The sequence below is a fragment of the Ursus arctos genome, chromosome X (genome assembly GCF_023065955.2).
Source record: "Ursus arctos isolate Adak ecotype North America chromosome X, UrsArc2.0, whole genome shotgun sequence".
NCBI classification, from domain to species: domain Eukaryota; kingdom Metazoa; phylum Chordata; class Mammalia; order Carnivora; family Ursidae; genus Ursus; species Ursus arctos.
Genome location: NC_079873.1, coordinates 57948278 through 57971631, shown reverse-complemented (window position 1 = coordinate 57971631; position 23354 = coordinate 57948278). Strand labels below are relative to the sequence as shown.

The 23354-nt window shown below is 39.5% G+C and overlaps 1 protein-coding gene across 13 annotated transcripts in view; it reads left to right on the top strand.

Moving 5' to 3' along the window:
* The window catches only part of HDAC8 (histone deacetylase 8), a 213078-nt gene that overhangs the window by 49495 nt on the left and 140229 nt on the right, over positions 1–23354 (top strand). For all 13 annotated transcript variants that reach the window (XM_044379335.3, XM_048213400.2, XM_057312474.1 and 10 more), the window contains 3 exons: positions 11101–11213; positions 15009–15086; positions 15681–15789. In XM_044379335.3, the coding sequence (XP_044235270.1) occupies positions 11101–11213; positions 15009–15086; positions 15681–15789 (300 nt within the window). The remainder of the gene's footprint in view (positions 1–11100; positions 11214–15008; positions 15087–15680; positions 15790–23354) is intronic.

The window sequence follows — 23354 nt, the reverse complement described above, 5'->3', positions numbered from 1 at the left end:
ATACATATATATTAAGCCTGAGACAGCTGCTTTGCCAGTGCTTTTGTGTTTTTTCTATTTCACTGGAAAGGTTGAGCAGGCACGGTTTCCATCAGTTATACATAAAATGTTATTTTTCTTGTGGAGGAAGAGAGTACATTTAATTCTTCAACTCAGTATTGATGTCTAAACCATTGAGGCTTTTAAGTTCATTAATTGAGAGCTTAAAGTAAAAAGTAATATTTTTGATTAACCTGAATGCTCAGAAATGGAATGTTCTGGTTAATTGACTTTTCTTGGTTTAGGGAACAGTTGCACCAGACTTTTTATTTGTTTTATACATATTCTTTAACCTTTTAAAAAATGTGTCTACGGATTTCTGCCTTAGTAAGCACAGTAGACTGGATCTGATTGAATCTTGCTACTAAAACTTGGAGTTACACAGTGGTTGTGCATTGGTGATTGCATTCCTAATTGGATAAGATCACCAAAAGTCCCAGATATTGACTAAATCTGGACTGAACCTGGGGTATACACTGGGAAATTACTTCGGGAAATTGGTTTCCTCTCATTTACTTTTTTCCCGAAAAGCAGAGTGATATAAAAGAAAAATTCACTAGCCAGGTGAAGACTTTGACTTTACCGAATAAAACCATAGTTTAGAACATGAAAATTCTATGGCATCAGAGAAAAATACGCTAAAAAGCTTAGATCCAAAAAATGAGACTTTGCATGTCCAAAGGAAACAGCAAGTGGATTGAGTTCATCTTGACCTGTCTCTTCAATTTATTCCCTAACTGAATTAATCTTATAGCAGTTACCAAGGACCTACTCACCACTTTGACTCTTCTGTAGTGCAAATGTTAGGTTTTGTTTATAAACTAGCTAAGGTTCTTGGTGGTAAATAGAACTGCTTTACAGTTTTCCCATTCGTTTACCTTGGACTATATAATTATCCAAAGGGAAATATGGTCTGTGAATTCTGAAAGTGGCCTTCCAGCACTTTTCACCATAATGAATTCATAGTCCCTTTTCTTGATTCATTTTCAGGCAAATATTACCTTATTTCTACTCTCCCAGGCCTTCATTTGTCTTTAATAGAGACTGCTTATCATGCCAAATGGTGTGGAAAGAGTGAGAACTGTGTAGAATTATGCTGCTGTCACATTTACTTTATTTCCTGGATAACATTTTCAGTTTTGTCACACAGTTAATGGATTTGTTTCTATTAACAAGTAGAGCCTTCTTGACCTAATCCCTTTTCACACGTATTCCTGTATAACTTCTAAATCCAAAGGTGCTAGGACAGTAGCTAAATTGGATTTATAGAGGAGAGGACCACCACAAAGTCAATTGGTACAAATTTGGCCCTGAGTCATTTACTTGCCTTTTGGGGGGATTTTTTTTTAAACCCATTTATCCCAAACCCACATAACCTGAAAGTCGAAATGATTAAAGTTTAGTGGGATATTGTAGGAGAAATCTGGAGAGAAAAGTTGCTGCTAGAAGGATCTGTGGCAGTTCCTTTTTTGACCAAAAAGCTTTTAAATTCAAGTCAGAAAATGGCAAAGGGGAGAGAGGCGAACAGAAAAAGTAGTAAAGTGGTGCATGAAAGACAAGCAAACAGGTAGGCGGAAACTGACCAGATAGACTAATTTCAGCAACATTATAAATGAAATGGAAAGGGGAATAGGCATGAAGGAGAGGGGGAAGAAATTATGAGGGAGAGAAAAAGCAAGATAGAAGAATATCATAGCTGTTTACCAAAGTGATTAAGCCTATGTGCAGAAGAGCCACACTGCCCAAAATCAAATTCAAAATCAACCACTTCCTACCTATGTGACTTTGGACAAGATACTTAATCTCCCTGTTTTAGTTTTCTCATTTTTAAAATGGAAATAATAATAGTATCTACCTCACAAGGCTGCTGTGAAAATTGATTGAGTTAACACATTGAAAGCACCTAGGACAGTTCCTGGCACAGGATCATCACTCAATAAATGTTGCCTGTTATTTTTATTATATGCCAACAACAGAGAAAAACCAAACCATACTACCAGCTGGTTCCAAAACAGCTATAATGAAAGTAAAGAATTGTGAGAGTTATGCTAACACTAAAAGAGAAAATAGGAAGGGCCAAATAAGTAAACACTGGAAATCTATGGTGCTGAATTTTGATACCAGGACTGGAAAAAAAATGTTGTGAAATCTTTGCCAGTAACAGTGCAGCTGTTGAACAGTGCAGGTATCTGGCTTTGCCTGGGTGAGGAAGCTACCTGATGTTTTAAAAAATGTCTTAATGTCATTCATGATCCAAGCATCCTTGATCTCTGGCCTAATGGACATAAAAACAGCAAATACATGTGAATAAATGCAGTTGACTGGGCCCTGTGCTTTTTCTTAAAAATTGACTTTGTGGTTTACAGTTCACCAGGGCATTTAAGAAGCTAGATGTTTCTGGGATGTTTCTGGTAAAGAAAAAAAATATTGCCTGGGGCACCTGGCTGGCTCAGTTGGTAGAGCATGCGAATCTTAATCTCAGGGTCATGAGTTCAAGCCCCACGTTGGGTGTAGAGCTTACTTTTTAAAAAATTTCCTAACCACAGTGCTGCAGACACATTTCTCAGAGTTTTCAGAAGTGTGTTTGCTGAACTTGGTCTATCCTTTGAACACATTTGTGTTGGTGATGTGAAAAAGAAATGCCCTGCACAATGAGGAAATGATTTTATTCAGCTATTGCAATAGGGAGAACATTTATTAATGAGGACTATCTCAAAGAAAAATAAGGGAGCCTGGGTTTTACAGAGACAGATAAACAAGTGAGTCACCTGCAAGTCTTATGGAAGTCATTGGGAAAGATGGAGTTGGGTCTTATTTTAAAATAATATGCTGGGGTAGGATGGCACCTTGCAATTCACCTTTTCCTGGAAAACAAAAGGGGGCAAGGTTCTTAAACATTATGGCTATCTGAGCACAGGGCTCAGATAAACTTTAACATTATCATTTCCCGCTTTTGTTCAAGACGAGTATTACCGCCAAGCAACTCTGAGGCAATTGCAAACCTCCTGAGTATGGTGAAGCAGAGTCTACGAAATAGTCTCTTGCGCACTCTTGGTGCTGCTCCTTTCAAACCAGTTGAACCATCTGTTGAGAGGTAGTGGCAAAAGTCAGTTGTTATAAGGTTTGGAGTTCAGACATCTTAAAAGAGGGAAGACTAAAATGGAAAAAAAATTAATATAAAAGATTATATTACAGAAAAGAGCCAACCAAGAATTGAACCCTGAAGATAACCAGTCAAGTGAATTCTAAGGCATCAATGGAGGAAAATCCATTTTGCAGCACCACTCATGGAGCCAAGATGTCAGTGTTCTTGGTACCACTGTCTGTAGCCTGGGTTACCTCTCATAGAAGGACATGCGTGACCTGAGCATTTCTTCAGACACTCTTTGTGTTCTAGGCGGCAGCTTGTTCAAGGAGAATTCCAGTCATACGTGGTCTGCTGTGGTGACCAGTTCTTTCAGATTTATATCGAGTCATTGGGCTTTAGCTTGTAGGGCTGCTTCAGATCCCAGAGAACAGACAAAGCTATGAGGCAACACAGGGTCCTGATAGGAACTTAGACAGTCAAGTTTTAGTTCTTGATGACTCCAAGGCAGGTGGGAGGAAGAAAAATTGGAAAAGTTCATTTGGAGGCTATTAGCCAGATATTGAAGAACACTGAAGAATAGAAAATTTGGTAAGGATCGACAATTTGGGCAGTTTAACGAGGTCCAGTCTGATTTCCAAGTAGATAGCAAAACTGGTTCTTCCGCATGGGGAAGAAAGTCAGCTATATCTCTACCAGAGAAGACATTTTGCATACTCATCAGTAACCTGAAGTTTATGAAGAGATGATAACTCAAAGACAATAACTAGATTCTGATAACCTGGAATGGTGTGCTATAGATGACACAGAGTTTTCCTTTGAAACACAAAATTTCTGTAAACAGTCACATCCCTTTTTATCAAAAATAATCTCAAAGAAAGATTCTTCTTGAGCTCAAAATAAGGCTGGTCCCACAAGCAACAAAAGAAAAAATAGATAAATTGAAGTTCATCAAAATTAAAAACTTTTATGTATCAAAGGGCATTAGCAAGAAAGTGAAAAGACAACCTACAGAATGGGAGAAAATATTTGCAAATCATATTTCTGATAAGGGTCTGGTATCCCGAATATATAAAGAATTCATACAGCTCAACAACAAAAGACAGCCCAATTTAAAAATGAGCAAAGGGCTTGAATAGACATTTCTCCAGAGAAGATACGCGAATGGCTAACAAGCATACAAAATGATGTTTGACATCATTAGTCATCAGGAAAATGCAAATCAAATTCACAATGAGACACCACTTCACACCCACTAGGATGTCTAGAATTGAAAAAAAACAAAACAGAAAATAACAAATGTTGATGAGGATGTAGAGGAATTGGAACTCTCGTACACTGCTGGTGGGAATGTAAAATGGTGCGGCTGCCATAGAAAATAGCTTGGCTGTCCTCAAAACTTAAACATAGAATTACCATATGTCCTAGCAATTTGCACTCCTAAGTATATATCAAAAAAAATGAAAACAGGTACTCAAACAAACACTTGTACACACAACGTTCATAGCAGCACTATTCACAAGAGCCAAGAGGTAGAAACAACTCAAATGCCCATCAGCAGATGAGTTTATAAACAAAATGTGGTACATACATACTATGGAATATTACACAGCCATAAAAAGGAACGAAGTACTGATACATGCTACAACATGGATGAACCCCAAAAACGTTATGCTAAGAGAAAGAAGCCAGACACAAAAGATCACATAGGGTATGATGTCACTTACAGGAAATATCCAGAATAGGTAAATCCATAGGGGCAGAATACAGATTGGTGGTTGTCAGGGGCTAGTGGGAGGGAGAAATAGGGAATGACTGCTTAATTAGTGCAGGGTTTTCTTTTGAGGTGTGAAAATGTTTTGGAACTAAATTGAGGTGGAAGTTGCACGATATTATGAATGTGCTAAATGCCACTGAGTTATGGGCTTTAAAATGGTTATTTTAATATTATGTACATTTTCCCTCAATAACAAATACTTAAAAATAAAAATCGGCCTCATCAGATTTAGCCTGATTATTTACCTAGGTGCAGGAAGAATGGAAATTTACCATTTAGAACTTCTTAAGCTTGTCTTGCTGGAAGTTTTCATAAGAAATCTCACTTTGAAATTTCAGAAGCCTGTTAAAGCTAGGAAGCCAAGCTAAGGAGATTTTATCTGCAGTATTTATAAATTTGGGACAATTCCTCTCTTCTTGGGGTCTCCAAGATATCCTAAGCTTCCAGGGCTTGCCAGGAAGTAACCTTCCTTACTTGCTTGTAAGACTGGGAACTCTGTAAGCCAGGTACCAGGTACCGGGCTAGTTTTCCCAAGAGGGCTTTGTATGCATTGCTCCATTAAAGTCAACCTTAGTTCCTTACAAGTGTCTGGTCATATCTGATTCAGTGAGCATCATTGACAAATATGCCATTCCAGGCAAGGCCTTCGTTATATAACCAATGTGTCCAGTCGTGTCCTGATAACAGGTAGGACAGATAATTCTCATGGAACCTATGCAGCTAATTATATTGCTATGGAAATAAGAATGCTCAACAAGAGTTTGTGAATCCTGGAGGGCTCAGACAGGGGCAATGAGGTATCATTTACAAGTGTGTCATTTCTGTTTGCGAAAGCGTGGTTTACTAAATTATGATGAATTATAGCTAGCTTAAGAAAAAAGAGAAATGAGTCCCTTATGTATCCAGAAAACAGAGCATTAAAACATCAGCAATATTCTTTGTTTTAACTGAAACATAGTTAATGTATGATGTTTCAGGTGTCCAGCTTAGTGATTCCACAACTCCATAGGTTGTGCTTGGCTCACCACCAAGCGTAGCTACCATCTGTCCCCATACAACACTTTTACAATATCATCGGCTGCATTCCCTTTGCTGTACCTTTTATTCCCGTGACTTATTCATTCTACCGACTGGAAACCTGTACCTCCCTCTCCTCTTCACCCATTTTGCACATCCCCTCACCCCTCCCCTCTGGCAACCATCAGTTTGTTCTCTGTATTTATGGGTCTGTCTGCTTTAAAACATCAGCAATATTCAGAACAAAATCCACAATCATCCCTCATCAGTTTCATTCAGGTCTGTGTAATTAGTTTTTGTTCCACTCGACCTTACATCAGCGGTCTCACTAACCCATCTACTTGTCAACTAGAGTTCTTGAAATCCTGACTCAGTTCATTGATGTGGTCTCAAAGTTGTTTCAACTATACCATAAAAAGCATAAAAAGCCTGTACTCAACACTTGGCAAAATCATTTTCCATGGGACTCTGAGATAGCCTACCTTTGTTGAAGATGAAGCACTCTAGCTTGTACCTGATTGCAAGTGCTCTCAGGGACACATCAGATGAAAATATACAAAACCATCTGTAAAAAGCAAAAGATGTACAAAAGCTTTGGTTAACTTGCTACTGATCATTTTCAAAAATGAAAGATCTGATGAGAATTCATTACAAGAACAATAATGCAACTGACAAGGACATGTAGTTGTTTCTGTGGCATGAAAAACAATATAAAAATCAATCCCAAAAAGTTTTTAGACAAAATATCCATAAACATAATGATTAACCCTATTTTCAAAGAAGAGAGGGTATTATATCTAATTTATAAAAATGGATGAACATAATCTTTATAGAGACAAAAAGCCTTAAATATAACCTATAATAATCCTGATACAGTATACCACGAATATACCGAGCATGCAGTTAGAATATCCCCAAAATATATCAAGAATATCAAGTAAAGAGATTCAGTTAACAGTCTTAAACATCTGTATATTAATAAAATTCCATAGGTAAGTGCTGAAAATCCCCAATAGCAGATGTGAGATTCACAATAAAGAAGAAAAGTTGAAACCAAGTCAACATTTAAAAAATTTTAAACTTACAACTGAAAACACTATACTGTAGTCATCGAAAATCTGGCAAAGCAGCATAAGGACTCTGACAAACAGAACAAATCATGGCCACTGAGGACGTTGATGGATCTTTAGGAACTTCCTTTACAACATACAATTTCTGAAATATTTATATTAATAACAATTTGCCTATACCGATTTAACGTAGGGAAGGCTGAGCATCTCTTCTGATTTGGCAGCTCTGCCCGTGCGTCTCATCAATAGTAACGTATCAAATAAACCCAATTATTTCTACCACGTCTCTTTTTATAAGGTGAAAGAACAAATCTTTTGTGATTTTCCAGAGCCGTCTGGGATTCAATGAAGATAAGATGATGGATTACTGGAAAATGCTCCTTGTTTCTCTATTTAACCAAAACCATGATAAAAGATTTTTAACATAGGGGCGCCTGGGTGGCACAGCGGTTAAGCGTCTGCCTTCGGCTCAGGGCGTGATCCCGGCGTTATGGGATCGAGCCCCACATCAGGCTCCTCCGCTAGGAGCCTGCTTCTTCCTCTCCCACTCCCCCTGCTTGTGTTCCCTCTCTCGCTGGCTGTCTCTATCTCTGTCAAGTAAATAAATAAAATCTTTAAAAAAAAAAAGATTTTTAACATAAACATAGGAGGTAATATGACCATAAAGAACCTCATCTCGGGATGCCTGGGTAGCTCAGTCAGTTAAGCGACTGACTCATGATTTTGGCTTGGGTCATGTTCTCAGAGTCCTGAGGTTGAGCCCCGCGTTGGGCTTCATTGTTCAGCGTAGGGTCTGCTTGTCCCTTTCCCTCTGCTCCCTGCCCTCACTGGCCTGCTCTCAGGCTCTCACTCTCTAGCTCTCTCAAATAAATAAATAAATAAATAAATAAATAAATAAATAAATCTTAAAAAACAAAAAGAACCTCATGTCTTTCCTAAGTAAGAACACTTTGCTTTCTTAAATAATCAAGGCCGTAAGAAAGTTAACATAAACCATATTATACTGGTAAGCCACAAAATCTTTTTTATTGAGAAAGATTACTTAGAGAGTGAAGCAAAACCTTTACAGCCTGTTATTGCAGATTACTTAGTAAAGCAAAAACCTTTACAGCCTATTATTAAGAGAGGATCCGTAATGCAAAATAAATGACATTTTAAAAAAGAACAAACCAAATGCTACTTTTACAGCATTATATAATATTTGATACTGAAGTTCTTTTTGGAAATCTGATAAATAAGCCCATCAAACCTTAGCCAACTTTAATCTCAACAAATAAAATTCCCTTTCTGTGAACCTTCTACCGTTTTCTATATGCATACACAGCCTTTATAGTACAACTTCTATAAGTGGCCAAAAGGACATGTTCATTAACAGACCCAAATACATACAGTTTCTCTGTAGCATGTAGAAATAAAGAAGCAAAAGCATATAGACCCCAAATTATGCTTAGTAGTTAATGCATTCTCTTAGTTAGAAATGATCTAGGTATCTAATGAATATCCATTAATTAACTCAATTTAATATCAGCCCAAAGTTTTCAGTTAAATAAAATTCGTTAGAATAATGACTCAATTAGGCTAAACAAATGTACATTTGTCATAGTCTCAAACATTGAGTAGAAGTAACGTTAGCTCATTTAATTAGTAAACCTGTATAAATTTGGGGAAGAATATACTCAAGTAGAATAAAAATCTACATGTGGGGGCGCCTGGGTGGCACAGCGGTTAAGCATCTGCCTTCGGCTCAGGGCATGATCCCGGCGTTGTGGGATCGAGCCCCACATCAGGCTCCTCCGTTATGAGCCTGCTTCTTCCTCTCCCACTCCCCCTGCTTGTGTTCCCTCTCTAGCTGGCTGTCTCTATCTCTGTCAAATAAATAAATAAAATCTTTAAAAATAAATAAATAAATAAAAATAAAAATCTACATGGGAATTATACTTAACACTGATAAATTAGAAAAGACATAGCTGATTTTAGTAAACCAAATTTATTAAATTACTCTTGTCTACCAAAGATTTACCCAAATTCTGCCAACTTAAATTCTTAAAACATTTGAGTTTGTTTCTATAGGAATACCCTTTTAGCACGTTAAAAGTCTTCAAAGTTTAATTTCCCTATTACCTGGGAATTTTAGGAATATTCTATTTATATAAGCACTTATTTCTATAATCCAGTGAGAATAGAGCTCCTTTAAGAACATATTAGGAAAATACTACATGCAAAGGCCTTTCTGAATTACATTGTCATTATTAGTATTAACAAATAACACCTCAGAGGAAATGAAGGGGGCCAGGAGGTTTTCAGAGGCAGGTATTCTTCTTTATATACCATATTATGTATGCTTGCCTTGTTTGTTTGTTTTTGGGGGTTTTTTTTTCCTCTGCTTATGACTTGTCTCCCTAACTTAATTGTAGGCTCTGAGGGGGAAAAGTACGTCCTGTACTGATTTGTATTTTTCCTCCTCCCTCTCTCCTTCCTCTTTACTTATTTATTTTTTATTGAAGTATAATTGACGTACAATGTCCTATTTGTTTCAGGTATACATGATAGTGATTCAACATTTTTATACACTATGAAATGATCCCCACAATAAGTCCAGTTACGATCTGTCACCATATGAAGTTATTACAATATTGTTGACTGTATTCCCTATGCTGTACACTCTTCTTTTTGCTAACACTTAATGTCCCATCTCACCTATCCAAAAGTTATGGATGTTTCTCTTTTTTGATGTGCTGAGACAGTTGACTTATAAAATGTAAGCTTTTCATGATTGGAAAACAACATCCAGGAACTTTCAAAGTCACATATTTAACTCTTATTTACAGAGAATTCATGGGTGGGCAAATCTTTTGCTCATATTGGTTTCTTCCTGGTTGCATATCTAAGGCCAAGCTCTTTTTTGCTAGATGATCACTGAGTTCACTTTCATGAGGAAGATCAATGCTTAGTGATATTTTTTTTTTACCAACTTCCTGCTCGCCAATGTACCTTTCTCATTGACTCAGCCTGTGAACCAGGGTATTGTTCAGAGTATGAAACGTTATTATGGAAGAGATTTCATGAAGAAGCTTATGCATTGTTTAGGTACTAGAAAGATCTTACAATCTCATAGTACTGAAAATGCGATTTTAAATGATGCTCATGCTTAGAATTCTATTTCAAGTCAAATATCAAGGAGAACCTGGGGGAAAATGGGCTGGATACTGAAAATGTCTGTGGGAGCTGACGAGATTGAAGCATTTAGGATGAGGCCTTAGAAATAAACTATAATACACTTTAGATGATAAAGAATGCTCTTTGGCATCTATTCAACAAGACTTAATGGCAACTTAATAAAAAGAGTAGGCTAATAAAAGGAGGTCACTCTTAATAAAAGAACAGGTTAATGTTGACAAGAGGTTAAAGTGACACAGTATCACCAGTAGCAAAAAAGTTAAAGGACACCAGTGAAGTCACTGAAGACAATTTTAGCGAAGGAGACAGAGTAACTTTAGAGGAGGCTGCTTCAGTATCCCTTGTAATAATCCCATTTACCGAGAGGCAACCACATGCCGCCCCGGAGGTTATGCATTTGTACATTCTACACTCAGCTTTTATGAGCAACAAGGGCAAAAACTTACTCAGAAAGAAAAGAAAAGAAAAGAAAAGAAAAGAAAAGAAAAGAAAAGAAAAGAAAAGAAAAGAAAGAACGAACTTCTAGGTGGTGGTGTAGGATCAGTACAGAGACTCCAATCTCCATCATCTTCTACATCTGGCTGAGCAAGGTGGTCGTTAAGGCCCCTTCTAGATTCTAGCTTTCTTAAAGTCCTATAAGTGATAATCGGTGTTCATCATGATGACCCCAGGGTACTACAAGCTTTTAAATCATTCCTGAATCATTAGAGACAATTTCGGTTTTGTCCAGTATAGTTATAATATTCTAATTCTTTGAAAATCTGGGATCTTAATCTTCTAAGCCATTTACTATATAATATTTGTAGGTAGGTTTTTGGTTTTCTTAAAAGAAGGGGGAATTGTAAGGGAATAGATCTCAGGGGTTAGATCCTTGGCTGTAAAGACTCCCTTGGATTGCTTTTGGCTGTTAGCTGTAGCAACTTGTTTTCTTACAGAGATGAAGCATCTGGTTTTTGTTATCTCAATGATGCTGTCCTGGGAATATTACGATTGCGGCGGAAATTTGACCGTATTCTCTATGTGGATTTGGATCTGCACCATGGAGATGGTAAGCCCTTCACTTTCAAAGGTGCTTTGCTGCTAGGACAGAAGGTTTTTATCAGTAAAGCTGCTTCTAGGCGACTGGTAAAAGGAGAGATGCCTGTTGCCATTGAAATTTTCGTAATTGAGAATTCTGAAGTAGGTAGAAGAGAGATTCTTCTAACTGCTGTAATTCCTCCTGTGCTGACAAAGGTGCTTTAAAATACCAGGTCCCTGTAATTTCCCCTCCCCTCTCTTCCACCAGCAAAGTTCTCCAGCAGAGAACGTTAAGAAGTGGAAATCTTGTCCAGTGTGTACTCAGCACTCAGTAACCTCCCTCAGGCCACTTGCATAGGTTCTGAGTGAATTCGGCAGTTACAGCTTGTAGTCTCGTTGCTTCTCTTAAGATTGAATGAGTGTATGATGGACTAACACTGAATTTTTCACCAATAGGGATACCAGCTCATGTAGGGATCAGAATCTGTGCCACTTTCTTTGTATTGCTAAAATATTTAGTGCTGCGCAAACCCAGGGCACCTCCTCTAACTTTTAACAGCAGCAGAGTCTTGATTTGCTTCGCACCATTAATGCCCCCTTAGACGATTTCACCGGAAGGATGTTACCCAAGCCCGCCTATGGTGACAGTTACCCACTTACTGTTTCTTTAATAAATCCTGTGTGTGACACATGTTTCCATTGACCTAGGAACACTTATCCAGTAAAATTAATTAGGGATATTCCCTCCTTTCCCCCACACCAGTGATTGCTGCTTCCCTGTTTCCAGGGATTTTTGGAGACAAACTAACATAATCAAGGCATAAGTGAGGAAAAGAATAGTATATGACAGAGGATAGGATCAGCTCTCCTGCCAAAACAGAAAAAGAAGGAAGAAATTGTGGGGGAGACCTCTCCAAAGAGTTCATCTAGATGGATGCTACCATGGAATGGTGACAGAAAATTAAAGGTAACAGAGAAAGGAGTTAAAACACCAACATACTTCAAAGTAGTATGTCCACTGAGTATCTGAATACTTAGCCAACGCAAAACACAGCCTTGCTCAAAAACCTTCAGAGGCTCCTTATTGCCTATAACAAGGGTAACATTTGGCCCATGGCTTGTTTTCATACGGCCAGCAATTTAAGAATTTTTTTTTTTTTTTTTACATTCTTACCAGGTCGTAAAGAAAAAAAAAAAAGCAATAGAGACCACGTAGGCTTGGCAAAGCCTAAAATATTTGCCATGTAGCCCCTTAGTCGGCTAACCCTTGGCCTATAGCACTGGTTCTCAAACTCGCATATGTAGCATGGTGATCCCGGGAAGCTTGTTTTAAAATTCAGATTCCTGGGCCAGGTCCACCAGATACTCAGATTTAGTGGGTCTGGTTACAAAACACAAGAAGCTGCATTTTAGCAACAGTCCAGCTGGTCCACAGGCCACACTTTAAAAAAGCAGTGCTCTTCAAGGTAAAGTCCACGCTCTTTGGCCTGTCTCTTGAGGCCTGACTGAAAGAGACCTTGCCTCCTCTCTCCAGTCTTCTAGCTCACTACCTGCTGTCCAGGCTACTCGACTCAGTGATCCCCAGACAGTCTCAGTGCTCCGACCCCCCCTCCCCGAGATTTGCATTACTCTTTCCTAACTTAGTTTTGCTTTTTCCTCCAAGTTCTACCCAGGAGCTCAAGTTCCAACAGTAGCACATTTGCCCTGACCACTCCAGTCCAAGTGTTCTCTCCCCTCCTCAAGTCCTGTATTGTTTATATCGCTGATGCTATTTAATTATATATTGTCTTGTATTGTTAGTTAAATCTTTAATGTGTCTATGTCTTCTCCTCCCGTAGAAACTTTCAGTTCCTCCAGAGCAGAGATCAAGTTGTTTACTTCTTTCTGTCCTGCACAATGGCTTGAACAAACAGAACTATGCATATAGCAGTGGTTCAGTAAAATATTTGTTGAATGAATGAATGATTATGAAATTCAAACTATTAGTATCAGAGCTCAAGAATAGAATCAACTCTATTGAACCACGTAAGAATGAAATGACTGTCACCTGAAACCGTTCTTTCCATTTGCAATGTTATTTCTACACCATTTAGAGTTTCCTGTTTTAGCCAACTTTTATGGTGTGTTTCATTTCAGTTTATTTCCCCTCTTCAGCACCTCCCTTCCAGTGACCTCTGCCCTGCCTCCAAACTCTTACACATTTGGTTTATTTTAAATCTCCCATGATTCCATAACTAGCATCCTGTGGTGGCTTCACCAGCACTCTTAGCCTGTCCTCACTTTCTTTCACCTTCTTTTGTTTACCTAACCACTGTTCTCTTTCACACCAAGCCCCATACCCTCCACCTATCTGTCTATGTCCTTTTTTTAAAGTATGATTTGCTAACAATACCTAATGGCATTTCCCAGGAGAGGAGATACAAATAGCTACTAAACATACGAAAAGGTCCTCAACACTCTTAACACTCAGAGAAACGCAAACTAAACAAGATCCTTTTTTCTGCCTAAGTTTAAAAGGAGTAATAACACCCATTGCTAGTCAGTGTGTGAGAAAATGGGAACCCTCATTCAGCACCGATAGAAGGATAAATTGGTATCACCTTTCTGGATCAAGAAATAATCAGAATTTTTATGAATTGTCCTTGTTTATACTTCAGTTTCTAAGTTAACATGCAATTTTAATATGTTTTGTTTTGTTTTATTTTGTTTACTTAATGCCTTGTGCCTGGAGCCTTTAACTGGTTTTAACTGCCTCCCTAGGGCAAAACATAAGGCTTGGGAAATTCAAACATACCTGTGATGCACAAATACAGTTAATATTTTTCTAAGGTCTCTTTTGGCCTCTAATGAAGACTGAAAGCATTAAGTAAACACAGAGACATTTTCTTTATTTGAAGTATAAAAGAGGATAGTCCATGACTTTGCTAATAGTCCTTCCATTTTATAAATGGACTATCTAAATATAGTATGAAGATATGTGCTTCTGGGAGGAAAGGTGTGGAGGTGGACAGTGCATTTATCTCAAATAAGTAGTGGCTTGTAACAGTTCCATCTTCCATCTCCCAGCCTCTATTCATTTTCTGCCTCCGTTTAAATGGAAAGGAGACTCATTTCTAGAAAAGCACCCCCCCCACCCGCCCAGCCATCTTTCTTCAAAGCTTTAAAACTTTATTATAAAGGTACTATTAAGGGATGAGCCAGGACTGTTAGCCTTCCATGTTTTGGCAAGAAAGATGTACTCTAAGCTGCTTAGACTTTGGGTGAACTGCATTTATAACCAAATCTGTATCATAGAGAAGCATTTTATAATTAGGTTTTCACTACATGATGCCTAATGTTTGTATTGGTCGTATTTTTCAAAGGATTGCCACATTGTACTCCTTTGAAAAAAAAAATCCCAAGAATTTAACTAGAACCACTGAAACAGAACAAAACCTAAAACTTCCAAGATGGTGCCAGTTCCCTATACTCAGCTGTATTGATAATGCTTTGATTCTGAGCTCGAGCCCTACACACCTTTTAGAAGAGGTTGTCTAAGGGAGCCTGGACATCCCGTTGCTTGGAAGGGGCAAGTGCAGTTATAACTTGCTGTGCATTTGAAAAGGAACCCCAAGACTTCAGTTGGGGCCAGAGCTCTGCCTCATCCTGTAACAGCAGAAATCAAAGACTGGAGGGTCTTGTTCCCTTTGTTCCTCAGCTCGTTAGCGTTACTACTGCTAGCCTCTCTCTTACTTCCCACAGCTGCTTCCTAGCATTTCAGTTGTTGCAAACGGGAGTTGCATATATAAAGTGATTCTTCTTCTGTTTTTCCCCCCCACCCCGGTAGGTGTAGAAGATGCCTTCAGTTTCACCTCCAAAGTCATGACAGTGTCCCTGCACAAATTCTCCCCGGGATTTTTCCCAGGCAAGTAATCTGTGTGCTCGGTATTACATTTGAAGAAGAAATGCTGTGGCTCTTCTCCACATCCTTGTGTTTCATATTTGGAAAGTTCCACTGTTGATACTTTATTGGTGCTACCCTATGCAAAATTTTAACACAGGTCGTTTCAGGCGACAGTGATAGGAGGAGTGTCATACTTTTTCCAGATGACTTTTATGGACTGTCAACAGACAGCTCACTTACACTTACTGTCCTATCAAGACACCCTGTGTAACCCCTAACATCCTGATAAGTGCAATGATATACTAATATTATATCAATCCAAGACATATGGAAAGTTAAGCAAAGGAGTTCATCTTTTTCTGGTTTTTTTAATTTGATCTAGCCAAGTGGAAACTAAGGTTTTTCCATTTTCTTATGGTTGTCCTCTTTCCCCAACATTGTTTACAACAGTTACTTCTCTATATTATTTTTCTTAATTTCATTCCCTCAGAAATCATCACTCATCCAGGCCCGTTCTACTTACCTTTTACTGTTCTGAGCTCCTATCAGAGAATCCTTCAACTTTTGTAATGCTCCTGTTCTTAGAACTGTTCCTGGTGCTCCTCTCTTTCACAGGAACAGGTGACGTGTCTGATGTTGGCCTAGGGAAGGGACGGTACTACAGTGTAAATGTGCCCATTCAGGACGGCATACAGGATGAGAAGTATTACCACATCTGTGAAAGGTATGGCAGTAACACTGGGCCAGTAACAAGTGGCTTGCATTTCTGTAGGATGAAGGCGCTCCCAATCTTACAGATTTCTTGTGTTCAAGGAACAATTCGGAGGGGAAAAAAAAAAAGAGCCACTGTCTGCCTATGTAGCCTTTGTACACTGCTCATTATACTTAATTGATCAGGTTGCCATCCCTTGTTTAGGAGAGCTGAGCGTTTGGAACAGAGCCACACTCTTGGTTTGATCTTACCTGCTGCCCCATCTGATTAAGGTCATCCCAAGAGCAGAGCTTCTGAGCTGGCCTGGGTTATCCCTTGTCGGCTACTTTCTTAGCTAAAACCTGCATGTATGTCACTTCATTAGCCTGGGAGGGTTCATTTCCGTTTCCCATTATGGAGATCTGCTTCCATTTGCTGGTGTGAATATTGCAAAGTTCTTCATTATGAGTTCTCGAGTTCCGTCCTTTGTGTTACAATTGGGGTCAGAAATCTGTTCTTTTTACACTGTGGTTAAGGATCAAATTACAGCCACTTGTAGGAAGACGGTTTGGTGCCAACATGTAGACCATTGGGGCTGAAAAGCCCTACAGAACGGGGCCGGGGGGTGGGGCGGTAAACTCGTCTTCATAAAAATTGCAATTGGTCAGGTACAAATTCACTGCTGACATTGGCAGTAGAGAAAGTCCGTCTGACTAGAAGTCAGCAAGTCAACATTTCTTAAGGTAAGTAATGGGGATGGAGGTGATTTTGATCCCTACCCCACTCAGCTCAGATTTCTCCCACCCTCTGGTGGAAACTGGGGCTTCCCAAAGGAGCCCGCACCGGCCACCCTCACCGGCAGTTGTATAAACAAAGCAGAAGTATTAAAAAATAAAAACTTCATGCTTCAAAGGTGCCTCTTAGCTCAAGAGATTTGGCAAGCCAAGTCATCAGGCAGCGGCTCTAGCCTCTTCATGATTTTGATCATGTCCCCTGGCTGCCTCTGTATTGTCAGACTGAAAAGGCCTTTATTTTTGGAGCCTGCCATTGATGGTTTTAATTGCCTTTCTTTGTTCCCCTCAGGCTCTGTTCTGTCCTTCTTGAGATGTGCAGATCAGAGCTCCTTATGTAACTCTACCAATGGAGATATCCTGTGGTTCTGTGTAAAAGGAGAATTATTTTGTTTTTCTTTTAATCCCCTTCTTGAGAGTGCTCAACATTTTGCTGTCTTTTTTTTTTTTCACCATAGCAAGAAACTCGGTTTTTCTCTTCAGTGCTCTGTCCACAGGATTTCCTAGAGCTTGCTTTTTCCTGGGCCTTAATTGAAAAGTCAGCACCCATCATCCTGCAGGGAGAGTTTGTAGTATCCGGCCTTCCCTAAATAGATTACCTTACACAGGCCCCTATTGAAGCCCATCTGCCAATCATAAAACCTCTTGAGATCTACCTTTATCCCCCCATCAATTTTACATTTCACTGCCTAGAAAAGCTGAGTATTATCTGCAGACCTGGGGAGTGCCTCCTCCCAAGGAAATCTACTACTCACCCTCCTTCCGTGAGAATAATGTCTGTTTCTCCCTTATATATTATTTTCTCTCCCTAAACCAGTTCCAACTACCGGACAAAAACAAATTTTTAATCCCATAGTAATTCCTGTTTCAATATAGCCTCAATATCAGACTTAATTAGAAGCATTTAAAAAGTGAATTTAGGGGCGCCTGGGTGGCTCAGATGGTTGGGTGTCTGCCTTCGGCTCAGGTCATGATCCCAGGGTCCTGGGAGCGAGCCCCCTATGAGGCTCCCTGCTCCTCAGGGAGCCTGCTTCTCCCTCTCCCTGTGCCATTCTCTCTGCTTGTGCTCTCTGGCTTTGTCTCTATCAAATAAATGAATAAAATATATTTTTTTAAAGATTTTATTTATTTATTCGACAGAGATAGAGACAGCCAGCGAGACAGGGAACACAAGCAGGGGGAGCGGGAGAGGAAGAAGCAGGCTCATAGCGGAGGAGCCTGATGTGGGGTTCGATCCCATAACGCCGGGATCACGCCCTGAGCCGAAGGCAGACGCTTAACCGCTGTGCCACCGAGGCGCCCCTGAATAAAATATTTTTAAAATAATAATAAATAAAAAGTGAATTTAGCCCCAAAGAAAAGATCCACGGAAGATCACGTATGATTTCCCTTTATAGAAACCATGTTGCCGCCCCCGCCCTAGCGTACAGGAGGCCAGCATTGACTACAGATTCTTCCAGCTTGCTTACTAAAGTGCCAGACACTCATCACCTCTTAGTTCCCAGGGCCCCCTTTGCCTCGTGGAGGCACACCGCCAATCAACACACTGATCGTCCAGAACAACAGGTTCCGGGTTTTCATTAGAGGTGCAATAATTGTCCCCTCTGATTTCTTTCAGAAGTCAAGTCTGGTCAGGGTGTTACAGGAAGGCACCTCTGATTCCAAGGGTGCCAGGAAGGCTTCCTAACCCAAACATCTCTCCCATCTGTTGCCTGAAATTCCTTTAGCAGGAAATACACTTTTATTCTGCAATAAGAAATAGGCCTTAAAATGGAATTTTGCCACAACCCCTCTTCCTAACCTTCACTCTGCCAGAGATGTATGCTTTCTCGATAGCAGATTTTGAAAGGGTTAGAGCACGAGCACCCTGAGCGTTCAGAGGAGCAGGAATTGGGTTAGTGGAGCAGTAGAGGGAAAGAGGCACAAAACACCAAAACAATCTTTGCCCAACTAAGTGGTTTTGCAGAGGTTCAGCCCTGGTAACTATATTACTTAGTTCCAGTCATGTTTTTGACTACTTGTAGTTTGTTGCTGAGAAGCAGAGTCTCTTGCCCATTTTCCATTATGACCTCTGACCCATCTGCATACCTCAAAACATATAGTCAACATAGGAATGGCTTCCTCATGTAAAACAAGTCATTCAGTGTGTGTGCTATGTCCTTTTAATCCTTTATGTTCTATGAGCCCACTGATTTTCTGGCTCACTCCTTACCTGTGATAAATAAAAGATCTCTTATGGCTGGTTCACTTAAAAGATGCTCTAATTTTCGTTTGCCACTCAGTTTCTAGTTTGCTCCTGAACTGCCTCTCCCTGCTGGATTCAGGAGTCCTTTTTCTTTTCCTATCCTTTTTTCCTATGTGGCTTTTTCCTCCGCTATAGACTGTTTGACTTTGCCAGCTAGTCCGACTTAATGATTTCATCTTAAGGTTGAGCACACCCTCTTTTTTTTTTAAGATTTTATTTATTTGAGAGAGAGAGGGAGAAAACACAAGTGGGAGGAGGGGCAGAGGGAGAGAGAAAAGCAGATTCCCTGCTGAGCAGGGAGCCCCGCCGTGGGGCTCAATCCCAGGACCCGGGGATGATGACCTGAGCCGAAGGCACACACTTAACCCACTGAGCCACCCAGGCGTCCCGAGCACACCCTCTTAATTAAAAAAAGGGGGGGGGGCTTAGGGTTTCTTTCTTTTCTTTTTTAATAGACTAGAGAAGGAATCTACACAGACATTTTCAATACCAAAAGACCTTGGGTTCCATCTTATGTAAAAGAACATTTCAGTCAGAGATTCCTAAGTCATTCAATACTCATTTGGAAAGGCAAGGATCACTGATTCCCAAAAGCTTCCCATAATTTTCACGGGAGCTACTGGAGTTGGTATCCTAAGTTAGAACGCTGTTTAAACTAGCATAAAGGAATATCAACATTGTTCTTGTAAGCACGACCTCCTCCTTCACATAGAAGCTGTGGGCCCTCCTTCAAATAGAGAGATGATGGTTCTGTTCTTGATTTACATGAAAGCCCACTCCCCCTCCTTGGCCACATGCACACATACACACAAAGTTTGATGGGAGAAGAAGGCTGTTTTGCCGAAGGGAGGGTTTTGCTGGTTTCCAAGCTACGTCATCTGAAAGAGGAAATACTGCTCTGCCTATGTTTAACTTGTTCTCGCTCTCCAACTGTAGCTGAATGCAATGTGAGACAGTCTTAATAATGTTTAAGCTATTACCTGAAACACTGCATTGATGACTTTGGGAGCATTTATAGTTAAGGACTATGGGACAGAAGGACAATGACACGTACTTCCTTGCTGTGGGTTCAAGAGAGGTTTTGATAAATAGTAGGGTACTGCTCTGAAATCTCAAATCTTGCAAAATGACCGAAACTACTTGTCCACTGTGAACTGTTATGACATATGTGTAGTTTGAAGAAGAAATTCAGGGTTGTACTTAAACTTCTTAGTTTTTATTCTACCTATCATTTTATAGCCCTAACAGCCAGAAAACAGCCTTTACTAAATATCCAATTAGTATCTACCTCATAGGAAAGATAGATAGATAGATAGATAGATAGATAGATAGATAGATAGATAGATTTATAGTGTGTATGGATACAAAATATATTGAAGTTGACAGTTCAACATTTTGGAAAAAAACACCCTCACATTTTATTAAGAATATTCAACTATTGGGGCGCCTGGGTGGCACGGCGGTTAAGCGTCTGCCTTGGCTCAGGGCGTGATTCCGGCGTTATGGGATCGAGCCCCACATCAGGCTCCTCCGTTATGAGCCTGCTTCTTCCTCTCCCACTCCCCCTGCTTGTGTTCCCTCTCTCGCTGGCTGTCTCTCTCTGTCAAATAAATAAATAAAATCTTTAAAAAAAAAGACTATTCAACTATTAACTTGGTAAGATAATTAAGTACAGACACTGCATAAATATTTCACTGAAAGAAAAACACATTGTTAAACAAACTTCACAATGAAGAGGACTAATGAAAGGCTCTGTGAAACAGGACTTTCCAGGCAATAGCAGTCTTTATATCCACATATGCAAAACTTTGCTAGTAAGAGTTATCAACCCAACCAAGGAAATAATCTTATTCTGCTGAACTAGGGTTCCTAATAGTGGTTTATTAAAGTAAAAATCTGCCTGTATTTGGTCCTTGGCCTGTTTGCCTTGAGTCCTATGGCCTATATTCTATAGCTCAAAATTGAACGAAACCTTTCTTCCCCCTCAAAGACCACTGACCTAAAGAAAAATTTAAAGATCCCAGAAGTGAAAAAAAGAACTTACGATTTTTGCCTCCTTTCTTTTATGAGAGTATTATTATACTACTCTATTGTAAATAATATTTTTATAGCTCTTCAACTGCTAAATTCAGATGTTAATTCTACTGTGCATGGGGCAGAGTAGACTACCCAGACAGAACTTTTTCTCTAGGACGACAGCAGGCTCCTTAAAGGAATAGCTCATTGAAGCCTACGTTTTTATTCCCGTGGGGAATTCCTTTTATCCATCTGTACTGAGCTCCACTGCTGTCCAGCAAGGAAGAGAAAAAAGCATCACTAGTACTTAATATAACATCTCAGTAGTATATGTTTTTCGTGTGAGCCAAAATTCACCTCTCTGAAGCCACTCTGGCCTTCCTACAAAAGAACTGAGCACCTCAAGTCACCCAGAAGATTTTTAAAACGTTAACAAAAATGAAGTGGGAGAGCTACCTTGCAAGTAGGGGGTTTGTGTATCTTTAAGTATAATAACATTGTTTTATCCATTCGCTCAGCAAATATTTATTGAGCACCTGCTTTATGCCAGCGCTGTATCTAGGCACTGGCAGTGGTAAACAAGACGGATTAGGCTCCCACCCTGGGGCTTAGCTCCGAGGGAGCACTTGCCTGTATCAGGAATTGCACAAAACGTGTATTTGATCCTGCTCATTTGATCCTTATAGCAAAAATAAAATCTACATGCCTACAGAGGTAGGTATTCTGATTCCCATCTTACAAATGAGAAAACTAGAGCTTAGAAAAATTGATTTGCTTCAGGTCACACACCTCGTAAGTGGTGAAGCCAGAGTTTAAATCCACATCTGCCTTCCTGTTAACCATCAGCTACCGTGTCCCCAAAGTGTCACTTAGAAGTATGAATTTTTTTCACAAGGAAAAAATACCATCCCCAAGACTTCTTGGAAAATTTTATCTCAAGGGATTACAGAAGACCTTTTACAAAAGATACCATTTCAGTTTATGCATATGAGCCACAGGATTTACGGTGTACATAATTCGTCGTGTTTATGTTCATGAAGAGTGCAAATTGGGTTTTGGGGGGAACATAGAATCTCCTGATCCTGAGGAATTCATTTGTAGTTTTATGGATAGAAAATAAGAATACTATTGCCAGATTTTACTCTTGGGTTTTAAATTCCTAATTAGAGTTTGGAAACATGGAGATTCTGTAAATCTGCTTTTTCCTTTATTTTCAATGGAGAAAATCCTGGCTTTCTGCTTTAGAAAGTAAGTAGTGTCCCATGTCATTTTATAGGGGTCTTCCCATGGCATTACATCCGTTCCATGTGTGTTTTCTTAGATTGGTACTGCTAAAGATTTTTGACATTACGCATTTTTGCAACTGTAGGCATAATTTACATCATCTCTTGGTCCTGGCAGAAGGCTGCATCTACCTGTAGGATAGAGATTCTTCATGCGTGCTATAAGCCGTTCATCCAATACCGGTGGAGTAAAATGAGAACCAAGGGACATCACTAAAGGACATTTAAGTGAAATGTTTCCATTCACTATTGACTTTTAATGTTAATGTTTAAAGAAGAGATGTTTTAATGATAATAGGTTTTTCTTTCATTGTAACGATAAATCATCTAGAATTTATTTTCCACTTGGGACTCCAAACTCCTTATGATTCAATTTTACAATCAGGTAGATAGATCCTCAGTGAAAGAGAGCCCAACAATTTAGGCCTACTGCTCTGGGCTTGGTGAGGTGGCAAAAGCAGTACAAGTGCATGCTCCCACATAAATATTTAAGCAGTACAAATACGTTGAAATTCTCTTTCAATTGATGAGAAGGGAAGAATCCTCTAGTGATGTGCATTTAAGGACAAATATTCGGATAGCCTTACTTACATTTTTATCACAATCTGAGAGCTGGTAAGAATTCTTTACAAAATTTTTCTCCCCTCACGGCTACACCACCCTGATCATTCCTAGCTCACTTCGGCCCAGTGATAAAGGCAAGAGAATCTGCTAATTCATTTTCTAAGCATGACACTTTGAACTCAGCCCTCTTTAAGTAAGATACTTGTATTAAATGCTTTTGTTCTATATGGTAAACTTCTATCCTGCCTGTACGTGGTATGGCAGATGTAAAATTGCCTATTGTTTCTGGAAGGTGGATGACTCAGACACTAATTAAATTCGCTGTTAATGTTAGCCATGGGTGAAAATGAGGCCAAAATGGGCCATTCATTTATTTTTCCTAGTTTGATGTGTCTTTTAAAATATTGCATTCAAAAGATACTAAGTGCCTATGAATATAGGATAATTTGGAGGGAGGATTCTGAGCTCAATTATCTAAATTGTCCTGTACCCTCCATCAGTGAACTCACCCTGCCTATACCCGGTACTTAGTTAGGGTTGCAGTGCAGAACTGTTTCTCTCCCTCTCTAATCCTTTGAGCTTTAAATCCAGGTGGTTAGAGGCGCCTGGGGGGCTCAGTCGGTTAAACGTCTACCTTCAGCTCAGGTCATGATCTCAGGGTCCTGGGATCCAGTCCCGCATCGGGCTCGCTGCTCAGCA